This window comes from Lampris incognitus, chromosome 3 (assembly GCF_029633865.1).
Source record: "Lampris incognitus isolate fLamInc1 chromosome 3, fLamInc1.hap2, whole genome shotgun sequence".
In the NCBI taxonomy this organism is placed as follows: Eukaryota; Metazoa; Chordata; class Actinopteri; order Lampriformes; family Lampridae; genus Lampris; species Lampris incognitus.
Genome location: NC_079213.1, coordinates 65,370,434 through 65,391,411, shown reverse-complemented (window position 1 = coordinate 65,391,411; position 20,978 = coordinate 65,370,434). Strand labels below are relative to the sequence as shown.

Below are 20,978 nucleotides of genomic sequence, written 5' to 3'. Positions count from 1 at the left end.
TACACACAAAAACACACACAAACACAGCTCACTTTCCAACTACTTTTAAACACACACACACACACACATGTGGGGTGCACATATACATGCAGTCTAGTGTGAAATCCTCGTACACGGGAGTACGACTTTGACCGGCAGTGTGTCCCCGGGTGCCGAGGCAGGCTGTGTGTACGCATGCATGACAGCAGGGCGAAGAGGAGGGCCGGCGAAACACAGAGGGGGATACCGCGCGGAGGCAGGAGAGGAGGACGGAGGAAGGCGTGTGGAAGGAAGCGGCACTTGTCATGTCGGACCGAGGGAGAGAAAATGTGTGGACAAGGCCTACTTCAATTGGAGACAGAGTCCAGACAAGGGCCAGTAAACGATGAGCGAAGACGGCTCCCCACAATAAAAGGGGCCCTGGCCTCACCAAATATTAACCTAAATGACAATACATAAAACCCCGCAAGCTAGAGCGCCCTCGCAGCAAGGTCTACCTTGCACCGTTCTTGCCCAGTTTCAGTATCGATATTCCAGACTTGGAGATACGGGGCCTCTCCCTAACAGCCATAGTAAATTTGGGGCCTGTAGTGTCAGCATTGCTGTATACGGGGTTAACTAACTAATGCTGTAGTATTGTTCCATGTTCAGCTCTTTATAACTTGAAACAGAAAAGTGATTTAGAAGTAAAATTATAATTTATCCTCCCCCTCAGTAACTTGCATTTCCTGACGAATGTGGATGAGCTACCTGCCCTGATGTTGGATCCAAGGCCATGGCATCATCATATTTATTGCTATAATATCAATGACGTTTTCACCTTTTCAAAATCTTTTCCCGTATTTTCAAGGCCCCCACAAGAAGCCTGAACCCGGGTGCAACTGATCGATGACTCCATTAAAGTGTATCTGACCCCTAAGAGTTGACCTTTAAGAGTATCGGGGAACAAATAATCTGAATGCAAACGAAGCCAGTTGGTGTTTGGTCTGCTAATGAGGGCAAGAGGGAACTGAACTATATACACTCACCGGCCACTTTATTAGGCACACCTGTCCAACTGCTTGTTAACACACATTTCTAATCAGCCAATCACATGGCAGCAACTCAATGCATTTAGGCATGTAGACATGGTAAAGACGATCTGCTGCAGTTCAAACCGAGCATCAGAATGGGGAAGAAAGGTGATTTAAGTGACTTTGAACGTGGCATGGTTGTTGGTGCCAGACGGGCTGGTCTGAGTATTTCAGAAACTGCTGATCTACTGGGATTTTCACGCACAACCATCTCTAGGGTTTACAGAGAATGGTCTGAAAAAGAGAAAATATCCAGTGAGCGGCAGTTCTGTGGGCGAAAATGCCTTGTTGATGCCAGAGGTCAGAGGAGAATGGCCAGACTGGTTCGAGCTGATAGAAAGGCAACAGTAACTCAAATAACCACTCATTACAACCGAGGTATGCAGAAGAGCATCTCTGAACGCACAACACGTCGAACCTTGAGGCAGATGGGCTACAGCAGCAGGAGACCACACCGGGTGCCACTCCTGTCAGCTAAGAACAGGAAACTGAGGCTACAATTCGCACAGGCTCACCAAAATTGGACAATTGAAGATTGGAAAAACGTTGCCTGGTCTGATGAGTCTCGATTTCTGCTGCGACATTCGGATGGTAGGGTCAGAATTTGGTGTCAACAACATGAAAGCATGGATCCATCCTGCCTTGTATCAACGGTTCAGGCTGGTGGTGGTGGTGTAATGGTGTGGGGGATATTTTCTTGGCACACTTTGGGCCCCTTAGTACCAATTGAGCATCGTGTCAACGCCACAGCCTACCTGAGTATTGTTGCTGACCATGTCCATCCCTTTATGACCACAGTGTTCCCATCTTCTGATGGCTACTTCCAGCAGGATAACGCGCCATGTCATAAAGCTCGAATCATCTCAGACTGGTTTCTTGAACATGACAATGAGTTCACTGTACACAAATGGCCTCCACAGTCACCAGATCTCAATCCAATAGAGCACCTTTGGGATGTGGTGGACCAGGATATTCACATCATGGATGTGCAGCCGACAAATCTGCAGCAACTGCGTGATGCTATCATGTCAATATGGACCAAACTCTCTCAGGAATGTTTCCAGTACCTTGTTGAATCTAGGCCACGAAGGATTAAGGCAGTTCTGAAGGCAAAAGGGGGTCCAACCCGGTACTAGCAAGGTGTACCTAATAAAGTGGCCAGTGAGTGTGTGTATATATATATATATATATATATATATATATATATATATATATATGTATGTATGTATGTATATATCAACACAGATACAGGAAAAAAAAGTTTTAATGTTTTAATTTTAACATTAAAACTTTTTAATGTTAACATTTTTCCTGTATCTGTGTTGATATTGCGCTCCTCATTAGTTGAGCACTTATAACGCCACTGACAGTTTTGGAAAAAACGCTATATATATATATATATATATATATATATATATATATACACTACCGTTCAAAAGTTTGGGATCACCCAAACAATTTTGTGTTTTCCATGAAAAGTCACACTTATTCACCACCATATGTTGTGAAATGAATAGAAAATAGAGTCAAGACATTGACAAGGTTAGAAATAATGATTTGTATTTGAAATAAGATTTTTTTTACATCAAACTTTGCTTTCGTCAAAGAATCCTCTATTTGCAGCAATTACAGCATTGCAGACCTTTGGCATTCTAGCTGTTAATTTGTTGAGGTAATCTGGAGAAATTGCACCCCACGCTTCCAGAAGCAGCTCCCACAAGTTGGATTGGTTGGATGGGCACTTCTTGCGTACCATACGGTCAAGCTGCTCCCACAACAGCTCAATGGGGTTCAGATCTGGTGACTGCGCTGGCCACTCCATTACCGATAGAATACCAGCTGCCTGCTTCTGCTCTAAATAGTTCTTGCACAATTTGGAGGTGTGTTTAGGGTCATTGTCCTGTTGTAGGAGGAAATTGGCTCCAATCAAGCGCTGTCCACTGGGTATGGCATGGCGTTGCAAAATGGAGTGATAGCCTTCCTTATTCAGAATCCCTTTTACCCTGTACAAATCTCCCACCTTACCAGCACCAAAGCAACCCCAGACCATCACATTACCTCCACCATGCTTAACAGATGGCGTCAGGCATTCTTCCAGCATCTTTTCATTTGTTCTGCGTCTCACAAACGTTCTTATTTGTGATCCAAACACCTCAAACTTGGATTCATCCGTCCACAACACTTTTTTCCAGTCTTCCTCTGTCCAATGTCTGTGTTCTTTTGCCCATCTTAATCTTTTTCTTTTATTGGTCAGTCTCAGATATGGCTTTTTCTTTGCCACTCTGCCCTGAAGCCCAGAATCCCGCAGCCGCCTCTTCACTGTAGATGTTGACACTGGTGTTTTGCGGGTACTATTTAATGAAGATGCCAGTTGGGGACCTGTGAGGCGTCTGTTTCTCAAACTAGAGACTCTAATGTACTTATCTTCTTGCTCAGTTGTGCAACGCGGCCTCCCACTTCTTTTTCTACTCTGGTTAGAGCCTGTTTGTGCTGTCCTCTGAAGGGAGTAGTACACACCGGTGTAGGAAATCTTCAATTTCTTAGCAATTTCTCGCATGGAATAGCCTTCATTTCTAAGAACAAGAATAGACTGTCGAGTTTCAGATGAAAGTTCTCTTTTTCTGGCCATTTTGAGCGTTTAATTGACCCCACAAATGTGATGCTCCAGAAACTCAATCTGCTCAAAGGAAGGTCAGTTTTGTAGCTTCTGTAACGAGCTAAACTGTTTTCAGATGTGTGAACATGATTGCACAAGGGTTTTCTAATCATCAATTAGCCTTCTGAGCCAATGAGCAAACACATTGTACCATTAGAACACTGGAGTGATAGTTGCTTGAAATGGGCCTCTATACACCTATGTAGATATTGCACCAAAAACCAGACATTTGCAGCTAGAATAGTCATTTACCACATTAGCAATGTATAGAGTGTATTTCTTTAAAGTTAAGACTAGTTTAAAGTTATCTTCATTGAAAAGTACAGTGCTTTTCCTTCAAAAATATGGACATTTCAATGTGATCCCAAACTTTTGAACGGTAGTGTATATATATATATGTATATATATGTATATATATGTATATATATATATATATATATATATATATATGTATATATATGTATATATATGTATATATATACAAGAAGAACCCCGCTACAATGTAGCGGTTTGGTTATCCACCCTTCTAAATCTCCCTCCTCTTCATCCTGCCAGCTAACCGCCTTCCCCCTGCTCCTAACCCCCCCCCCAACTCCAACTCCCTCCCCCCAAATGCTCAGAATCATCTGAAATGCCGAGAAAAGTGGTTTACCCCCCACTCCAACTCCCTCCCCCCAAATGCTCGGAATCATCTGAAATGCCAAGAAAAGTGGTTTTTAGCCGTTTTTAAAAAATGCATATTTTGCATAATTATGCATAATTGTATAATTATATTTTAATGTTCTGCTATTTTTCTGGTCCCCTCTGGAACAATACCTACCACCTCCAAAAAAAATTAGGATCATAAGTGCATTTTTGCAAAAATGCATATATTTTGCATAATGCCAAAACATTTCTAAGTTCCAGAAAAAAATGTTTATCTACTACTACTTTCGGCTGCTCCCGTTAGGGGTCGCCACAGCGGATCATCCGTTTCCATTTCTTTCTGTCTTCTGCGTCTTCCTCTGTCACACCAGCCACCTGCATGTCTTCCCTCACCACATCCATAAACCTCCTCTTTGGCCTTCCTCTTCTCCTCTTCCCTGGCAGCTCCATATTCCGCGTCCTTCTCCCAATATACCCAGCATCTCTCCTCCACACATGTCCACACCATCTCAATCTTGCCTCTCTTGCTTTGTCTCCAAACCGTCCAACCTGAGCGGTCCCTCTAATATAATCGTTCCTAATCCTGTCCTTCTTCGTTACTCCCAGTGAAAATCTTAGCATCTTCAACTCTGCCACCTCCAGCTCCACCTCCTGTCTTTTCGTCAGTGCCACTGTCTCTAAACCAGTGGTTCTCAACCTTTTTGGGGTCCTGGACCCCTTGCGTATTTTTGATCTACCCTGAGGACCCCTCCACCTGATCTTGGGGGAGGGGGGTTGCAATTTGATAGAAACAGTAGAAACTGCATTTTAAATTGCATTATAGCATTTATTCACTCTTTGGGGCAAAAATAAGAGCTTTAGGTTGTAACTTAGATATAGTTAATAAAACAGAATTCTTATGCAGTAACTTTCAGATATATGTAACAACAGAATTTTTATGCAGTAACTTTTAACAATGCAAACGGGAGCGAGATCTCTTATTAAAATACAATAAATTACACTTGTGAAACAGATGTAATTAGATTAAAAAAAGTCCCGTTACCCTTTATAGTTTAGGTAGATAAAGGTCTCAGTCACATTTGAGTAAAATAATCCTATTTCTATAAATGTCATAGGATCTTTTTTTTTAAAGATATTTTATTTTCACGGACCCCATGCAATTTCACCACGGACCACTAGGGGTCCGCGGACCCCCGGTTGAGAAACACTGCTCTAAACCATATAACATAGCTGGTCTCACAACCATCTTTTAAACCTTCCCTTTAACTCTTGCTGGTATCCTTCTGTCGCAAATCACTCCTGACACACTTCTCCACCCTCTCCACCCTGCCTGCACTCTCTTCTTCACCTCTCTATTGCACTCCCCGTTACTTTGGACAGTTGACCCCAAGTATTTAAACTCAAATGCCTTTGTCACCTCCACTCCTTGCATCCTGACCATTCCACTGTCCTCTCTCTCATTCACGCATAGATATTCTGTCTTGCTCCTAGTGACTTTCATTCGTCTTCTCTCTAGCGCATACCTCCACCTCTCCAGGCTCTCCTCAACCTGCACCCTACTCTCGCTACAGATCACAATGTCATCCGCGAACATCATCGTCCATGGAGACTCCTGCCTGATCTTGTCCATCAATCTGTCCATCACCATTGCAAACAAGAAAGGGCTCAGAGCCGATCCTTGATGTAATCCGACCTCCACCTTGAACCCATCTGTCATTCCAACCGCACACCTCACTATTGTCACACTTCCCTCATACGTATCCTGCACCACTCCTACATACTTCTCTGCAACTCCTGACTTCCTCATACAATACCACACCTCCTCTCTCGGCACTCTGTCATAAGCTTTCTCTAAATCTACAAAGACACAATGCAACTCTTTCTGGCCTTCTCTATACTTCTCAATCAACATTCTCAAAGCAAACATCACATCTGTGGGGCTCTTTCGTGGCATGAAACCATACTGCTGCTCGCTGATCATCACCTCTCCTCTTAACCTAGCTTCTATTACTCTTCCCCATATCTTCATGCTGTGGCTGATCAACTTTATACCTCTGTAGTTGCTACAGTTCTGCACATCACCCTTGTTCTTGAAAATCGGTACCAGTATGCTTCTTCTCCACTCCTCAGGCATCCTCTCACTTTCCAGGATTGTGTTAAACGATCTAGTTAAAAACTCCACTGCCATCTCTCCTAAACATCTCCATGCCTCCACAGGTATGTCATCAGGACCAACTGCCTTTCCACTCTTCATCCTCTTCATAGCTGCCCTCACTTCCTCCTTGTTAATCCACTGAATTTCCTGATTCACTATCCCTACATCATCCAACCTTCTCTCTCTCATTTTCTTCATTCATCAGCCCCTCAAAGTATTCCTTCCACTTTCTTAGCACACTCTCCTCGCTTGTCAGCACATTTCCATCTCTATCTTTGATCGCCCTAACTTGCTGCACATCCTTTGCAGCTTGGTCCCTCTGTCTAGCCAATCGGTACAAGTCCTTTTCTCCTTCCTTAGTGTCTAACCTGTCATACAACTCACCATACGCCTTTTCCTTTGCCTTTGCCACCTCTCTCTTTGCTTTACGCTGCATCTCCTTGTACTCCTGTCTACTTTCTTCATCTCTCTTACTATCCCACTTCTTCCTTGCCATCCTTTTCCTCTGTATAATTCGCTGTACTTCCTCATTCCACCACCAAGTCTCCTTGTCTTCCTTCCTCTGTCCTGATGACACACCAAGTACCTTCCTAGCTGTCTCCCTCACTATTTCTGCAGTGGTTGTCCAGCCATCTGGCAACTCTTCACTACCACCCAGTCCCTGTCTTAACTCCTGCCTGAACTCCACACAAAAGTCTTCCTTCTTCAATTCCACCATTTGATCTTCGGCTGTGTCTTCACTCGCTTCCTCTTCTTGGTCTCCAAAGTCATCCTACAGACCACCATCCGATGCTGCCTAGCTACGTTCTCCCCTGTCACCACCTTCCAGTCTCCAATCCCTTTTAGATGGCGCCTTCTACATAGGATATAGTCCACCTATGTGCACTTTCCTCCACTCTTGTACGTCACCCTGTGTTCCTCCCTCTTCTTGAAATATGTATTCACCACAGCCATTTCCATCCTTTTTGCAAAATCGACCACCATCTGTCCTTCCACATTTCTCTTCTTGACTCCATACCTTCCCATCACCTCCTCATCACCTCTGTTCCCTTCACCAACATGTCCATTGAAGTCCGCTCCAATCACCACTCTCTCCTCCTTGGGTACCCTCTCCACCACCCAACTCACTCCAGAATTCTTCTTTTTCATCCATCTCACACCCCACTTGCGGGGCATATGCGCTGATAACATTCAGCAATAAACCTTTAATTTCCACCTTCATACTCATCACTCTGTCTGACACTCTCTTCACCTCCAGCACACTCTTGACAAACTCTTCCTTCAGAATTACCCCTACCCCATTACTCCTCCCATTCACACCATGGTAGAAGAGTTTGAACCCACCTCCGATCCTCCTGGCCTTACTCCCCTTCCACCTGGTCTCTTGCACACACAGTATGCCTACCTTTCTTCTTTCCATCATGTCAGCCAGCTCTCTCCCTTTACCAGTCATAGTGCCAACATTCAAAGTTCCAACTCTCACCTCCACATGTCTGCCCGCCCTCCTCTCTAGTTGCCTCTGGACATGCTTTCCCCCCTCTCCTTCTCCTTCGCCCAACAGTAGCATAGTTTCTACCGACACCCTGCTGGTTAACAGTACCGGTGGCGGTCGTTGGTAACCCAGGCCTCGACCGATCCGGTATGTAAGTCTTATTTATGATCCGCATATTTGATTTGGCAAAGATTTTACGCCAGATGCCCTCCCTGACGCATCCCTCCCCATTTGTCCGGGCTTGGGACCGGCACTAAGGGTGCACTGGCTTGTGCATCCTCAGTGGCTGGGTTCCAGAAAAAAATGTTTATATAGGTGAAAAAAATCAAAGATGCTCAGAATCATCTGAAATGCCAAGAAGTGGTTTTTAGCCATTTTTAGAAAAATGCATATTTTGCATATTTATGCATAATTTTAATTTTCTGGGATTTTTCCCTTACTCTCTGAGACAATACCTAGCACCTCCAAAAAGAATTAGGATCATAAGTGCTTTAGTTTTCGGTCCCGCTATCTACACTAACTAACACACACACACACACACACTAACACCACACACACACACATTCCGAAAATATATGAGCATATCGTCAACTTCTTAAAATAATGGCCTAAATCATATTTTCAAGTTTTTCAAAAAACAGAATAAACTGACAAATTTTGTTTCAGTTTCAGTTTATTCTGTTTTTTGAAAAACTTGAAAATATGATTTAGGCCATTATTTTAAGGTGACGATATACACTCACTGGCCACTTTATTAGGTACACCTTGCTAGTACTGGGTTGGACCCCCTTTTGCCTTCAGAACTGCCTTAATCCTTCGTGGCATAGATTCAACAAGGTACTGGAAACATTCCTGAGAGAGTTTGGTCCATATTGACATGATAGCATCACGCAGTTGCTGCAGATTTGTCGGCTGCACATCCATGATGTGAATATCCTGGTCCACCACATCCCAAAGGTGCTCTATTGAATTGAGATCTGGTGACTGTGGAGGCCATTTGAGTACAGTGAACTCATTGTCATGTTCAAGAAACCAGTCTGAGATGATTCGAGCTTTATGACATGACGCGTTATCCTGCTGGAAGTAGCCATCAGAAGATGGGAACACTGTGGTCATAAAGGGATGGACATGGTCAGCAACAATACTCAGGTAGGCTGTGGCGTTGACACGATGCTCAATTGGTACTAAGGGGCCCAAAGTGTGCCAAGAAAATATCCCGCACACCATTACACCACCACCACCAGCCTGAACCGTTGATACAAGACAGGATGGATCCATGCTTTCATGTTGTTGACGCCAAATTCTGACCCTACCATCCGAATGTCGCAGCAGAAATCGAGACTCATCAGACCAGGCAACGTTTTTCCAATCTTCTATTGTCCAATTTTGGTGAGCCTGTGCGAATTGTAGCCTCAGTTTCCTGTTCTTAGCTGACAGGAGTGGCACCCGGTGTGGTCTCCTGCTGCTGTAGCCCATCTGCCTCAAGGTTCGACGTGTTGTGCGTTCAGAGATGCTCTTCTGCATACCTCGGTTGTAATGAGTGGTTATTTGAGTTACTGTTGCCTTTCTATCAGCTCGAACCAGTCTGGCCATTCTCCTCTGACCTCTGGCATCAACAAGGCATTTTCGCCCACAGAACTGCCGCTCACTGGATATTTTCTCTTTTTCAGACCATTCTCTGTAAACCCTAGAGATGGTTGTGCGTGAAAATCCCAGTAGATCAGCAGTTTCTGAAATACTCAGACCAGCCCGTCTGGCACCAACAACCATGCCATGTTCAAAGTCACTTAAATCACCTTTCTTCCCCATTCTGATGCTCAGTTTGAACTGCAGCAGATCGTCTTGACCATGTCTACATGCCTAAATGCATTGAGTTGCTGCCATGTGATTGGCTGATTAGAAATGTGCGTTAACGAGCAGTTGGACAGGTGTGCCTAATAAAGTGGCCGGTGAGTGTATATATATAGTATAGATATGCAATTTCCCAGCTTACTTTTTAAAAAAACGAAACTAAAAAAAAAACTGATGGACCTGCATAAATGAACGCAGACATAAGAAGAGAGAAATAGAAACGACGACACTATGCTGAGACATAATACAAAATTCTTTATTACCAAATATAACCCATTGGTTCCCACTGACACACAGTATTAGATAAATTATGAAAACACGTGAAAAACACATGCACACGCTGTTTAGTCCATTTAAAAAGGTCCTGGTCGATTCAGGAACTATGTCATCAGCACAATATAACCAATCAGATGAACACCACATGGGGTTGTGTCGTTACAGCAGGGAGATGAAGTGGCTTTGAGCTGTCTGAGCAGGTCTGGTTGCTGCTGCAGGACTCCTATGTGGAGCGTGTGAAGCACTGGACCAGGCACCGCATCATAGAAGTACGGGGGGCCGCCGGGGGTCGAGAGGAAAATAAAACCCTGGAGAAAAACAACCGCTTCCACATACTGTCAATATGCTTAGTCAAAAGGGGGGGAGGGGGGAGAGTTATTATTTTCCTCCACTCCTTGTCTTTCATGACTTTCTCCACAAGGGACAAACAAGCTAAAAAAAACAGTTTTAAGAATAGGACACAGCTTTCTGACCGCTCCTTGTCCCTCAGTCTCTCCTACACAGCTGCAGGTTGATTGTGCAGCCCGGTCCTAAGGACCAGGCTGCAGAGTCCAGGACCGGGCTGCAGAGTTAAGTGCCGGGCTGCAGAGTTAAGGACCAGGCTGCAGAGTTAAGGACCAGGCTGCAGAGTCCAGGACCGGGCTGCAGAGTTAAGGGCCAGGCTGCAGAGTTAAGGACCGGGCTGCAGAGTTAAGGACCAGGCTGCAGAGTTCAGGACCGGGCTGCAGAGTCCAGGGGAGCGGGTGAACAGTGTTATGTTACGAGGCCGAGAGCGGCCACAGTCTCCTGCCTTATTAATCATTGATCTGAGTGCACTGGTGCCGCTTCCAGTGCACGGGGTACTGCTCGCACCGGAGGCAGTGATGCCTAAGCGACCTTTTAAGGCGACGGAAGTGAGGACTATTGCTTTCAACAGTGCCGGGTGTCAGCTTCCGGGGCAGTGTTTATATGGGAGGACACCGTGGTTTCTCAGAAACAAATGAATGGAGAAGAAAAACGTGAACTGATCGTGTAAGGGGATCGAACAATCTCCACAGGTGATCATGGGTTGGGAACATGACATTAAACTGGACAAAAACAAAAACCCCAAAAAACTGCTGCTCTCCAGTATTGTTGCCTTCATTCTGTTTGTCCATTTAACACCCTGGAAAGGCAAAAATAGTGAAACACAATGTCTTTTTTTTTTGCCCAGTTCAATAAAGATCTTTTTTTGTGTGGATTTTTTCCCCCCTTTTTCTCCCAAATTGTACTTGGCCAATCACCCCACTCTTCCGAGCCGTCCCGGTCGCTGCTCCACCCCCTCTGCCGATCCGGGGGAGGGCTGCAGACTACCACATGCCTCCTCCCATACATGTGGAGTCGCCAGCCACTTCTTTTCACCTGACAGCGAGGAGTTTCGCCAGCGGGACATAGCGCGTGGAAGGATCACGCTATTCCCCCCAGTCCCCCCTCTCACAGGCGCCCTGACCCACCAGAGGAGGCGCTAGTGCAGCGACCAGGACACACACCCACCTCCGGCTTCCCACCCACAGACACGGCCAATTGTGCCTGTAGGGACGCCCGACTAAGCTGGAGGTAACACGGGGATTCGAACCGACGATCCCCGTCATGGTAGGCAACGGAATAGACCGCTACGCTTCCCGTACGCCCAATAAAGACCTTTTATATCCATAACTCACAGATGTTCCTGCACTTGGACTGCTTGTAGTTTTTCACGAGTGGTGCAATTTTTGTTAGTAGCAGATAACAGACAGCCAAAAAAGTGGCCGGACCCGCCAAAGTTGTTAAGACCTCGACCTCTGGAACGACATCTGCTGTCTTGAGGCATAAATCTCAGAACCGTCTCCGCAGCAAAGAATAAGACATCTAACAAAACGAATTGGACTTGGAGAGACCACCTACTTTTCCTCTCCGGGGGTAAAAACCTATATTGCCTGGAATTTATCACCCCTCTGCAGAGCAACGGGCCTCCGAGCAACAGTCCCGGCGGGGACGTGGTCCGTCCCACCCACGCGTACGGTCTATCAGGTTACATGCTACACAGCAGATCGCCACACGTCTCTTTGTGCGAACATGGTGGTTAGTCACGCTTATCAGGGAGTGTGTTACACAGTCCCCCTTCTAAGGAAACAAGACCTTCCAACGTAATCGCTCCCAACTCCCCCAGTGAATTACCCTCATGGGGCATCACGTCAACACAGGGAGCTTCCAAGTTGAGAAGCTCCCTGTGAGTGTGCGGAGTACAGATGGTGTCGTGAGGTCATCAGTTCATTACTCTATTTCATGAAGTGTGTTTTTCCGCTCAGAAGTGACAGCAACAGCCTTTTCTTCGCGGAGGTCAGCTCAGGCTGACCCCGTCTCGCGGCGGAGGAAATGGCCGAAAGCAGCTTTCTGTCTTCTTCTGGTTTAATTGTGGGAAAGTCTCGTGTTTCCCCTTCCAGCTGTCCTTTGCCATAGAGAGAGAGAGAGAGAGAGAGAGAGAGAGAGGGAGAGGGAGAGGGAGAGAGGGAGAGGGAGAGGAAATATCCATTCGCCTGCCAGCGTGTGTGCCCTTTAGTTTGTCCGGAGCTGGTAATCTGCCAAGAAATGTTACCACAGCGTTAAACACAGCTGTCTCCTCATCTTCTCCTCACAACCCCCGCACATCCCATCACTGCCAATATTAGCCTTGGTAATGGTCCGGACCACATTAACACTCATTTACCAGGCCAAATGATATATTTTGCTTACATGCAAGACATCACCGCCTATAAGACCTTCACCGTGACTTTACAGGATGATGTGACATGAGAGTGAAACCGTTTCAGACGGGATGACCCCCGACAGGAACAACGTCCACGTCTGAATCAGCCACATTACTGTACAGGCAGAACATTTACACCTAAACCCACAAAACTACCAGTTATACACTGGCAGCAGCTGGCCAGTACAGGGCGCTGGGGTGCCGCCCACTTCAAATATCAAGAGATGAAAATCTATTTAAACATGTTAAATATAATTCAGTTGTATAATGCAAATAATTATGAAATAAAGGTGTTTTTCAGTCTGTGACCGCCTGTCAATAGCCATTAAATACTGGTTCAAATGGTGTTCGGGTGATTTCTGTCTGAATACATATACTTCCTGGGTGAGGGGCGCCGGCCAAACCATACCTCATGTAAGCCCTCAAACTTGTGGCGAGCAGGTGACCTGAGGCTGCTGTCTGATTGGTTTCTTCAGATTTCCCATGTGCGCCCCAGACACTCCCCCTTTTATTGGCAGCGAATTGGTATTGTTTTAATGTTTTTTGATCTCATGTGATTGGACGATTCTCGTGGCTGTCAATCATGTTCACTCCCACCACGACGCCTCGTCTCGACTGTCAATCATCCATCGTCTACGAACCCTGATAAAATCTATAGGCTACATTGTCCTTCTTAATAACTCTGTGACTGTGTGCACATTAAAGCAGCTGCACCAAGCTAAATTGCGCCCCCCCCAAAACAAATTTTAGCACCAGCTGCCACTGTTATACACATATCTCAAAAACCCAGTCCAGAATGACTAATCTCATTATTATCTAATGAGGGTAACATTTACATGTTGCTAGCATCACTGCTAACGTTGATAAAAACGCCATCATTTGATGAGAGCGTTTTTCCTTTTAATTTGGATCACGGCTTTTCCCCATTTAGATTAATTTCATAATTCTAAGCCGGTATATTTTGCACTGTTGTTAAATTGAAGGCCTCAACGATGACGGAAGAGCATTTTGAAATCAAATTCCTACCCATATTAGCTATATTATCATCTTAAACCTGGGTCTGTAGCTGGATGGTGGCTGTCTGGGGTCATATTAACCTGGGTCTGTAGCTGGATGGTGGCTGTCTGGGGTCATATTAACCTGGGTCTGTAGCTGGATGGTGGCTGTCTGGGGTCATATTAACCTGGGTCTGTAGCTGGATGGTGGCTGTCTGGGGTCATATTAACCTCGGTCTGTTGTTGGATGGTGGCTGTCTGGGGTATTAGTCTGGGTCTGTCGTTGGATGGTGGCTGTCTGGGGTCATATTAACCTGGGTCTGTAGCTGGATAGTGGCTGTCTGGGGTCATATTAACCTCGGTCTGTTGTTGGATGGTGGCTGTCTGGGGTATTAGTCTGGGTCTGTTGTTGGATGGTGGCTGTCTGGGGTCATATTAACCTGGGTCTGTCGTTGGATGGTGGCTGTCTGGGGTCATATTAACCTGGGTCTGTCGTTGGATGGTGGCTGTCTGGGGTCATATTAACCTCGATCTGTCGTTGGATGGTGGCTGTCTGGGGTCATATTAGGGCCACTGAGAATGACCCAGTCAGTCACTTCTGTCGCTGAAAGACTGTTCATGACTTGTTTTTAATAAGTCAACACGCATTGTGCAAGAAAGAAAATACTTCTCCAGTGTGTGTTTGTGTGTGTGTGTGTGTAGCGACAGAAGAAATACGATCATCATTGTTCTCGCCTTCTCCCTCCCACCCACACTGCTGATATAAGATATAAGGGAAAGGCAATAGCCACTGTTCTCTCAATCACTCTCCCTCGAACCTCCCTAATTCATCTCTCCTCATCTCACCTCCTTCTCTCCCTTTCACTAGTTTTTTCCCTCTTTTTCTACCCAATGTCCCTCACTTTCTCCCTCCCACTTCCGTCCCGCTCGCCCTGCAGATATGCCAAAGTCGTCCTTGATGGTCTGATTCTTTTTCCCTCGCCTCTCCTCCTCCTCCTCCTTCTTCTTCGTCTTCTTTCCACTCACCCTCCGCCCGGCTCCACGTCCCTCATCTGCACTCCTCTACACCTCCCCCGCCTCCTCGCTGATGGCTGAGCGAGGCGATGGTAACCTTGGCATTCACTGAGTGCCACCCTGGGAGCCTTCTGGCCCTCGGTGGCATCATTCAAACTCCTGAGGCTGACTCTCATCCTGACAAAGCCAGGTAATAGATATGATGGATGAGGTAGGAGTCGAGCTCGCTCCTAGGGCATACAAAAACTATGAAACTTAAGAAGGAGATTGTACCCCCCCCCCAACACATCTGCTGGCCAAGTGCCCAAAAATACCATCTCTATTTACCCCCCTACTCATACTCTGGACGATGAGGAGGCTCTTGCTACAGCCCTGTCAACATAGGGGTCATGTTGAAAGTGGCGAAAATAGTCCGCTTTAAGAGAAATCTGTTTTTCTAAAGCGAGAGACAATACCTCTTAGATTATTCCAGCATGTTCCCCCGGAGGTTCGATCCAGTGTACTTAATTTGAACTTATTGGGTAAGTAAAAGTTTAATGGCTGGTATAACTTAAACCGCTCTCAGCTCTCTGTCACTTTTACTGAGGGATGCAGGTAATGGCGGTGATTGATGCGACTCCGCTCCGGTTCATTGCCAAGGCTGCAGTCAGGCCTCTGACAGCCTCGATTCAAACTTTTCACAAGTCTTCGTCTAAGTTTGACTGACCACAGACCTAGCAGGACGGTAAAGCACCCATCCTTAGTAAACCTGTGGCATGACCCTTGACCCCTGCAGGCTCTTGGTCATGGTGACCGCGCCTGGATGTGGATATGGCAGTGAGACAATAGAAATTAAAATTATGTCCACGTCTTTCCCCCCCACCCCCACTTCTCTCCTCAATTGTATCCAGCCAACTACCCCACTCTTCCTAGCCGTCCCGGTCGCTGCTCCACCCCCTCTCCCGATCCGGGGAGGGCTGCAGACTACCACATGCCTCCTCCGATACATGTGGAGTCACCAGCCGTTTCTTTTCACCTGGCAGTGAGGAGTTTCACCAGGGGGGGCGTAGCACGTGGGAGGATCACGCTATCCCCACCAGTTCCCCCTCCCCCCTCGAACAGGCGCCCCGACCGACCAGAGGAGGAGCTAGTGCAGTGACCAGGACACATACCCACATCCGGCTTCCCACCCGCAGACACGGCCAATTGTGTCTGTAGGGACGCCCGACCAAGCCGGAGGTAACACGGGGATTCGAACCTACGATCCCCATGTTGGTAGGCAATGGAACAGACCACCACGCTACCCGGATGCCCGTACGTCCACATATTTTTCTAAAGTAGAACAGTGCTGCGTGGCTTTCTGAGGAAATGTGTACACAACTCTGCTTTTGTTGAGGGGAAAATGTTTCCCAAACCACAAATTGTGCTGACACAGAAAAACAGCCTGTGCAGCAGGAGACCTTGTTTCCATTCCATCCACCTGGTTAAGATCTGGCATTATTTTTACACTGCACACTATATGTAGGCTACAAAAACAAACAATAGATTTGCATTTCTTTTTTTAGCATTAAAAATAGAAGATCCTCTTCTGCATCATCTCAGGCAACGGAGGCAAAGGAGTCGGAGAAGGGGGTTTCAGTTGAACCACGTTGCCTATGCAGGGTGAAACCCAGCTTTTTGTTTTGGTTGGTCGGCTCACACTTGTCTTTCCCTAAAGGATTTTTGTCTGCCTCTTCATTACGATTAACTTACAAAGACTGACGCATTTACAAGCTGCAATCCTGAAGATGGCCAATCTTTTTTGACCCAATGACGACAAAGGTGAAAGTAGTATTTGCATTGATCACTACACAGTCACCAGTGTTGTTGTGTCAGCACCGTCCCCATCAACCCCCCCCCAAAAAAACAACAACAACTAGGGTTTTAGTGTTTATGTTTTACTATCTCTTGTAAATGTTGTGTGCTATATTTGCGTGTTAGCCGCGGCATCATCGTTTCTCCCAGCCCATCGGCACCTGCCATAATCGTCTGCATTCGGCTGCTGTGCTGAGGACATGAAATGGGAAAGTCCTGGAAAAGTCCTACCTGATGGTAACCATGGAAACCAGCAGCTATAAAAGCGTTCATATCGTCGATATTTATGGATAAGCTACTATTATTTATTAAAAACAGCGTAACAGTGTGAACCTCCCTATAAGGATCTAATGATTTTGGTCTTCCAGCTTTGGCGTACATTAAAAACCAGACATTTTCAATTTGACCCACACAAAATGAATACTAACGACTGTGCACTGACACCACAGCATAATATGTAGCTAGAACAAGTTTCAGTAGCACTTTCTATGAAGCTTGCATCTATACCGCCCTATAAGCATCTATAATGCCCTATAAGCATCTATAATGCCCTATAAGTGTAGCTATAAGTCATTGTAAGATTCATTATAACCATGTATACGCCCTCACAACACCTCATAACCACCTTTATGATACATTATGTCCATTTAAAACGGATTTACGCATTATAAATATGTCATCATTAGCCTGTTCATCCGTCAAATGTCATAAGGCATCATAGCCAACTTGTTTTGTTGACTTTGGTAGAGATGCATAATGAGACTTCAGTGCTATTTCAGTCTTCAGCCATAGCCGTTAGTCATTGTACTACACATTATAGGAAAGTATGGGCGTTATAGATTAAATAGATGCCTATAGGGCATTATAGATGCTTATAGGGCGTTATAGATGCTTATAGGGCGTTATAGATACAAGCTTCATAGAAAGTGTGTGTGTGCGCGTGTAAGTGTGTGTGTATGTGTTTGCTTCCAATGTTACATCTCACCTCCACTCTGTGTGATGTAGCGTACCCATGGTAACGCCTGGTAACCACTCTTCTCAATGATCTTCAGGTATCGCACCTGTGGAGCACAGACAAGACATGGGTTCTTTTTTAAAAAAAATTTTTACCCCTTTTTCTCCCCAATTGTATCCGACCAATCACCCAACTCCTCACAACCGTCCCGGTCGCTGCTCCAACCCCTCTGCTGATCTGGGGAGGGCTGCAGACTACCACATGCCTCCTCAGATACATGGGGATTCGCCAGCCGCTTCTTTTCACCTGACAGTGAGCAGTTTCACCAGGAGGACGTAGCACGTGGGAGGATCACGCTATTCCCCGCCCCCCATTTCCCCCTCCCTCCCGAACAGGCGCCCCGAGCGACCAGAGGAGGCGCTAGTGCAGCGACCAGGACACATACCCCCCTCCGGCTTCCCACCCACAGACACGTCCAATTGTGTCTGTAGGGATGCCCAACTAAGCCGGAGGTAACACGGGGATTCGAACTGGTGATTTCTGTGTTGGTAGGCAACGGAATAGACCGCTATGCTACCCAAGACATTGATTCTTGTTGAATGTTTTTGAATACTTGCTGTTGGGCATTTAAAAGCACATAAAAAGAGCAGCTTTTAGGGTGAGTCAGAAGGAATCTGTAACACATCCTCAGTCTCTATCACACACACACACACACACACACACACACACACACACACACACACACACACACACACACACACACGAATGACTCTTCTTCATGTTGCAGCCTGATTAGGGAAATGTACTTCCTTGTCATCATCTGTCAGCGATCTCATTACATTGTTGCTTTATCAGATGATGTCAGATAAAAGGCAGGAGTGCCAGCAGATAAGAGAGGGACGAGCTGCACCAACAGGTCATGTACTACTGCTGGGGGAGCCTGGGGGAGGGCATTCAACTGCCGGCTGGTCCCGCGGACCCTGCTGAGGACTTTTACGGATGAATATGAAGCAGGGAATGACCAAAACACAAACCGGGAGGGAAGTGAAAGGACAAAGCAAACGCTTGTATCTGCTGCTTGTGGTGGCGCCTACCTGAATCCCGGACACCGTGAAATAGGGGATCTCGAAGCTGACCGTGATTGGTCTCTTCCCCTCAAGCTCATCACTCTCCACACTGGGAAGCCCAAAATGAGCCCGCATCATGTACTCCTTGCCACCCTACACACACACACGCACGTACACTCATACACACACACAAACACACACGTGTACATACACTCACACACACACATACTCTCACAATCATACACACACACAAACACTCACACACACGTGTACATACATACTCACACACACTCATACACACACACCACATACACACACTCATACACTCTCACTCATACACACACAATCACACACTCATACACTCACAATCACACACACACGCACGCACACACACTCACAATCACATACACACACACACACACACACACACACACACACCACAAATAGAGAAGGTTAGTTCGGGGTCTGGCGCCTCTAAAGGACACTTCAGTCCATCAAACATGCACGTGTTTGCCAAGAGTTAGACTCTAGTTAACACAAACACGCGCCACCGGCAAGCGGAGAGAAACACACCCTGCACTTGGTCTGACACGAGACGACTCCCACGCGATAACGCGACAGCAGATAAGAAGCGGACCTACACAACGTCTGCCCCGGCCCCGCCCTCAGCACCGGAACACCGCCGGGTCAAACATGACGCGGCTAATCGCTGCCCCGGCTCCGCCCTCAGCACGTGAACACCGCCGGGTCAAATATGACGCGGCTAATCATTCCCTATCTGCATACGTGCGTCACGTTATCTGGCGCTGCGCCTCGCTCGCGCTTCCTTGCTTGTTCTTTGGTTAAAGACGCTGCACGTCAGTTGCTGTTTAGCTCTGTGAAAAACCTCCATTGAAGAAGCGACGCATCCTGTCTGTGACGCAAGAACAGAACAAAACACATCATCGTTTAACGCGGTCCTTCCTAAAAACACAGCCACGACATTTTCACAAGAGATTTGTAGAGAGCTCTCTCTAAATGCATATGAAGTATTCCGCCACAGTTAATACTAGCTTGTGGTGATGCACAAATGAGGGTAGCTTCACCAGGGGCCGCTGCTCCTTTAAGGCAGACGTTCAGCGTGGTGACGTAGGCACTGCTTAGCGTTTCCGGGGTGGAGCCATGTTTGCAGCAGCCTAGCGGTTAGCTGGTTGCCAGGAGAGATTGTGCTGTATCGGGGTCGTTTTGTGTGGCGAGTAAACGGAATCGACTCCTCATATCTGCACTCACAAGCTGATATTTACTTAAAGAAAAAAAAAAAAGCTTGACAACAATAATCCATAAATCAATACGAAGAAACAAACATATTCTCATTACCAAGAGCAGGTTGTAATGAGAATACCTTAAAACCGCAGGCCTGATGCTCGTGTCAGCATATCATATTGTGAAGCTTCAGATTTAACTTTTTTCCCCCAGAACTGTTGAGCGGCTAAATCTCGATAACTACACAATATTGCAGTATTTATTGCGTTTTTCATCTCGAATATCTAAAAAAAAAATGGAAATATGAAGCATGAAACAAACTGCATTTAAAAAAATCAGAGGCCCAAAGCATTAATCTATATTTCCATGGGTTGCAAGAAAACAAAATAACAACCCATAAATACACTTCATCCCCCCCCCCTTTGTTTTTTCCTCCCCAGTTGCACTTGGCCAATTACCCCACTCTTACGAGCCAGCCCGGTCACTGCTCCACCGCCTCTGCCGATCCGGGGAGGGCTGCAGACTACCACATGCCTCCTCCGATACATGTGGAGTCGCCAGCCGCTTCTTTTCACCTGATAGTGAGGTGTTTCGCCAGGAGGACGTAGCGCGTGGGAGGATCACGCTATTCCCCCCGGTTCCCCCTCCCTTCTGAACAGGCGTCCCGACCGACCAGAGGAGGTGCTAGTGCAGCGACCAGGACACATACCCACATCCGGCTTCCCACCCGCAGACACGGCCAACTGTGTCTGTAGAGACGCCCGACCAAGCCGGAGGTAACATGGGGATTCGAACCAGAGATCTCCATGTTGGGAGGCAACGGAATAGACCGTCATGCCACCCTGACGTCCAGTTTTAACTTTGTTCCTCGTGCAATGTTGTAGTACTCGAGTCCGACTCGAGTCCCAATTTTCAGGACTCGTGACTCAACTTGGACTTGAGCACTGATGACTCGGACTTGGACTCAAACACTGGGGACTCGAGGCTCGACTCGGACTCGAG

The 20,978-nt window shown here is 46.5% G+C and overlaps 1 protein-coding gene across 1 annotated transcript in view; it reads right to left on the bottom strand.

Annotated features, from left to right (window-relative positions):
* Positions 1–10,095: 10,095 nt before the first annotated feature.
* The window catches only part of ap1m3 (adaptor related protein complex 1 subunit mu 3), a 55,188-nt gene continuing 44,305 nt past the window's right edge, over positions 10,096–20,978 (bottom strand). Inside the window, exons 10-12 of the mRNA XM_056277005.1 lie at positions 18,762–18,887; positions 17,698–17,773; positions 10,096–12,703 (exon numbers count right to left, since the gene is read on the bottom strand). Of these exons, the coding sequence (XP_056132980.1) occupies positions 12,681–12,703; positions 17,698–17,773; positions 18,762–18,887 (225 nt within the window). The 3' untranslated portion in view covers positions 10,096–12,680. The remainder of the gene's footprint in view (positions 12,704–17,697; positions 17,774–18,761; positions 18,888–20,978) is intronic.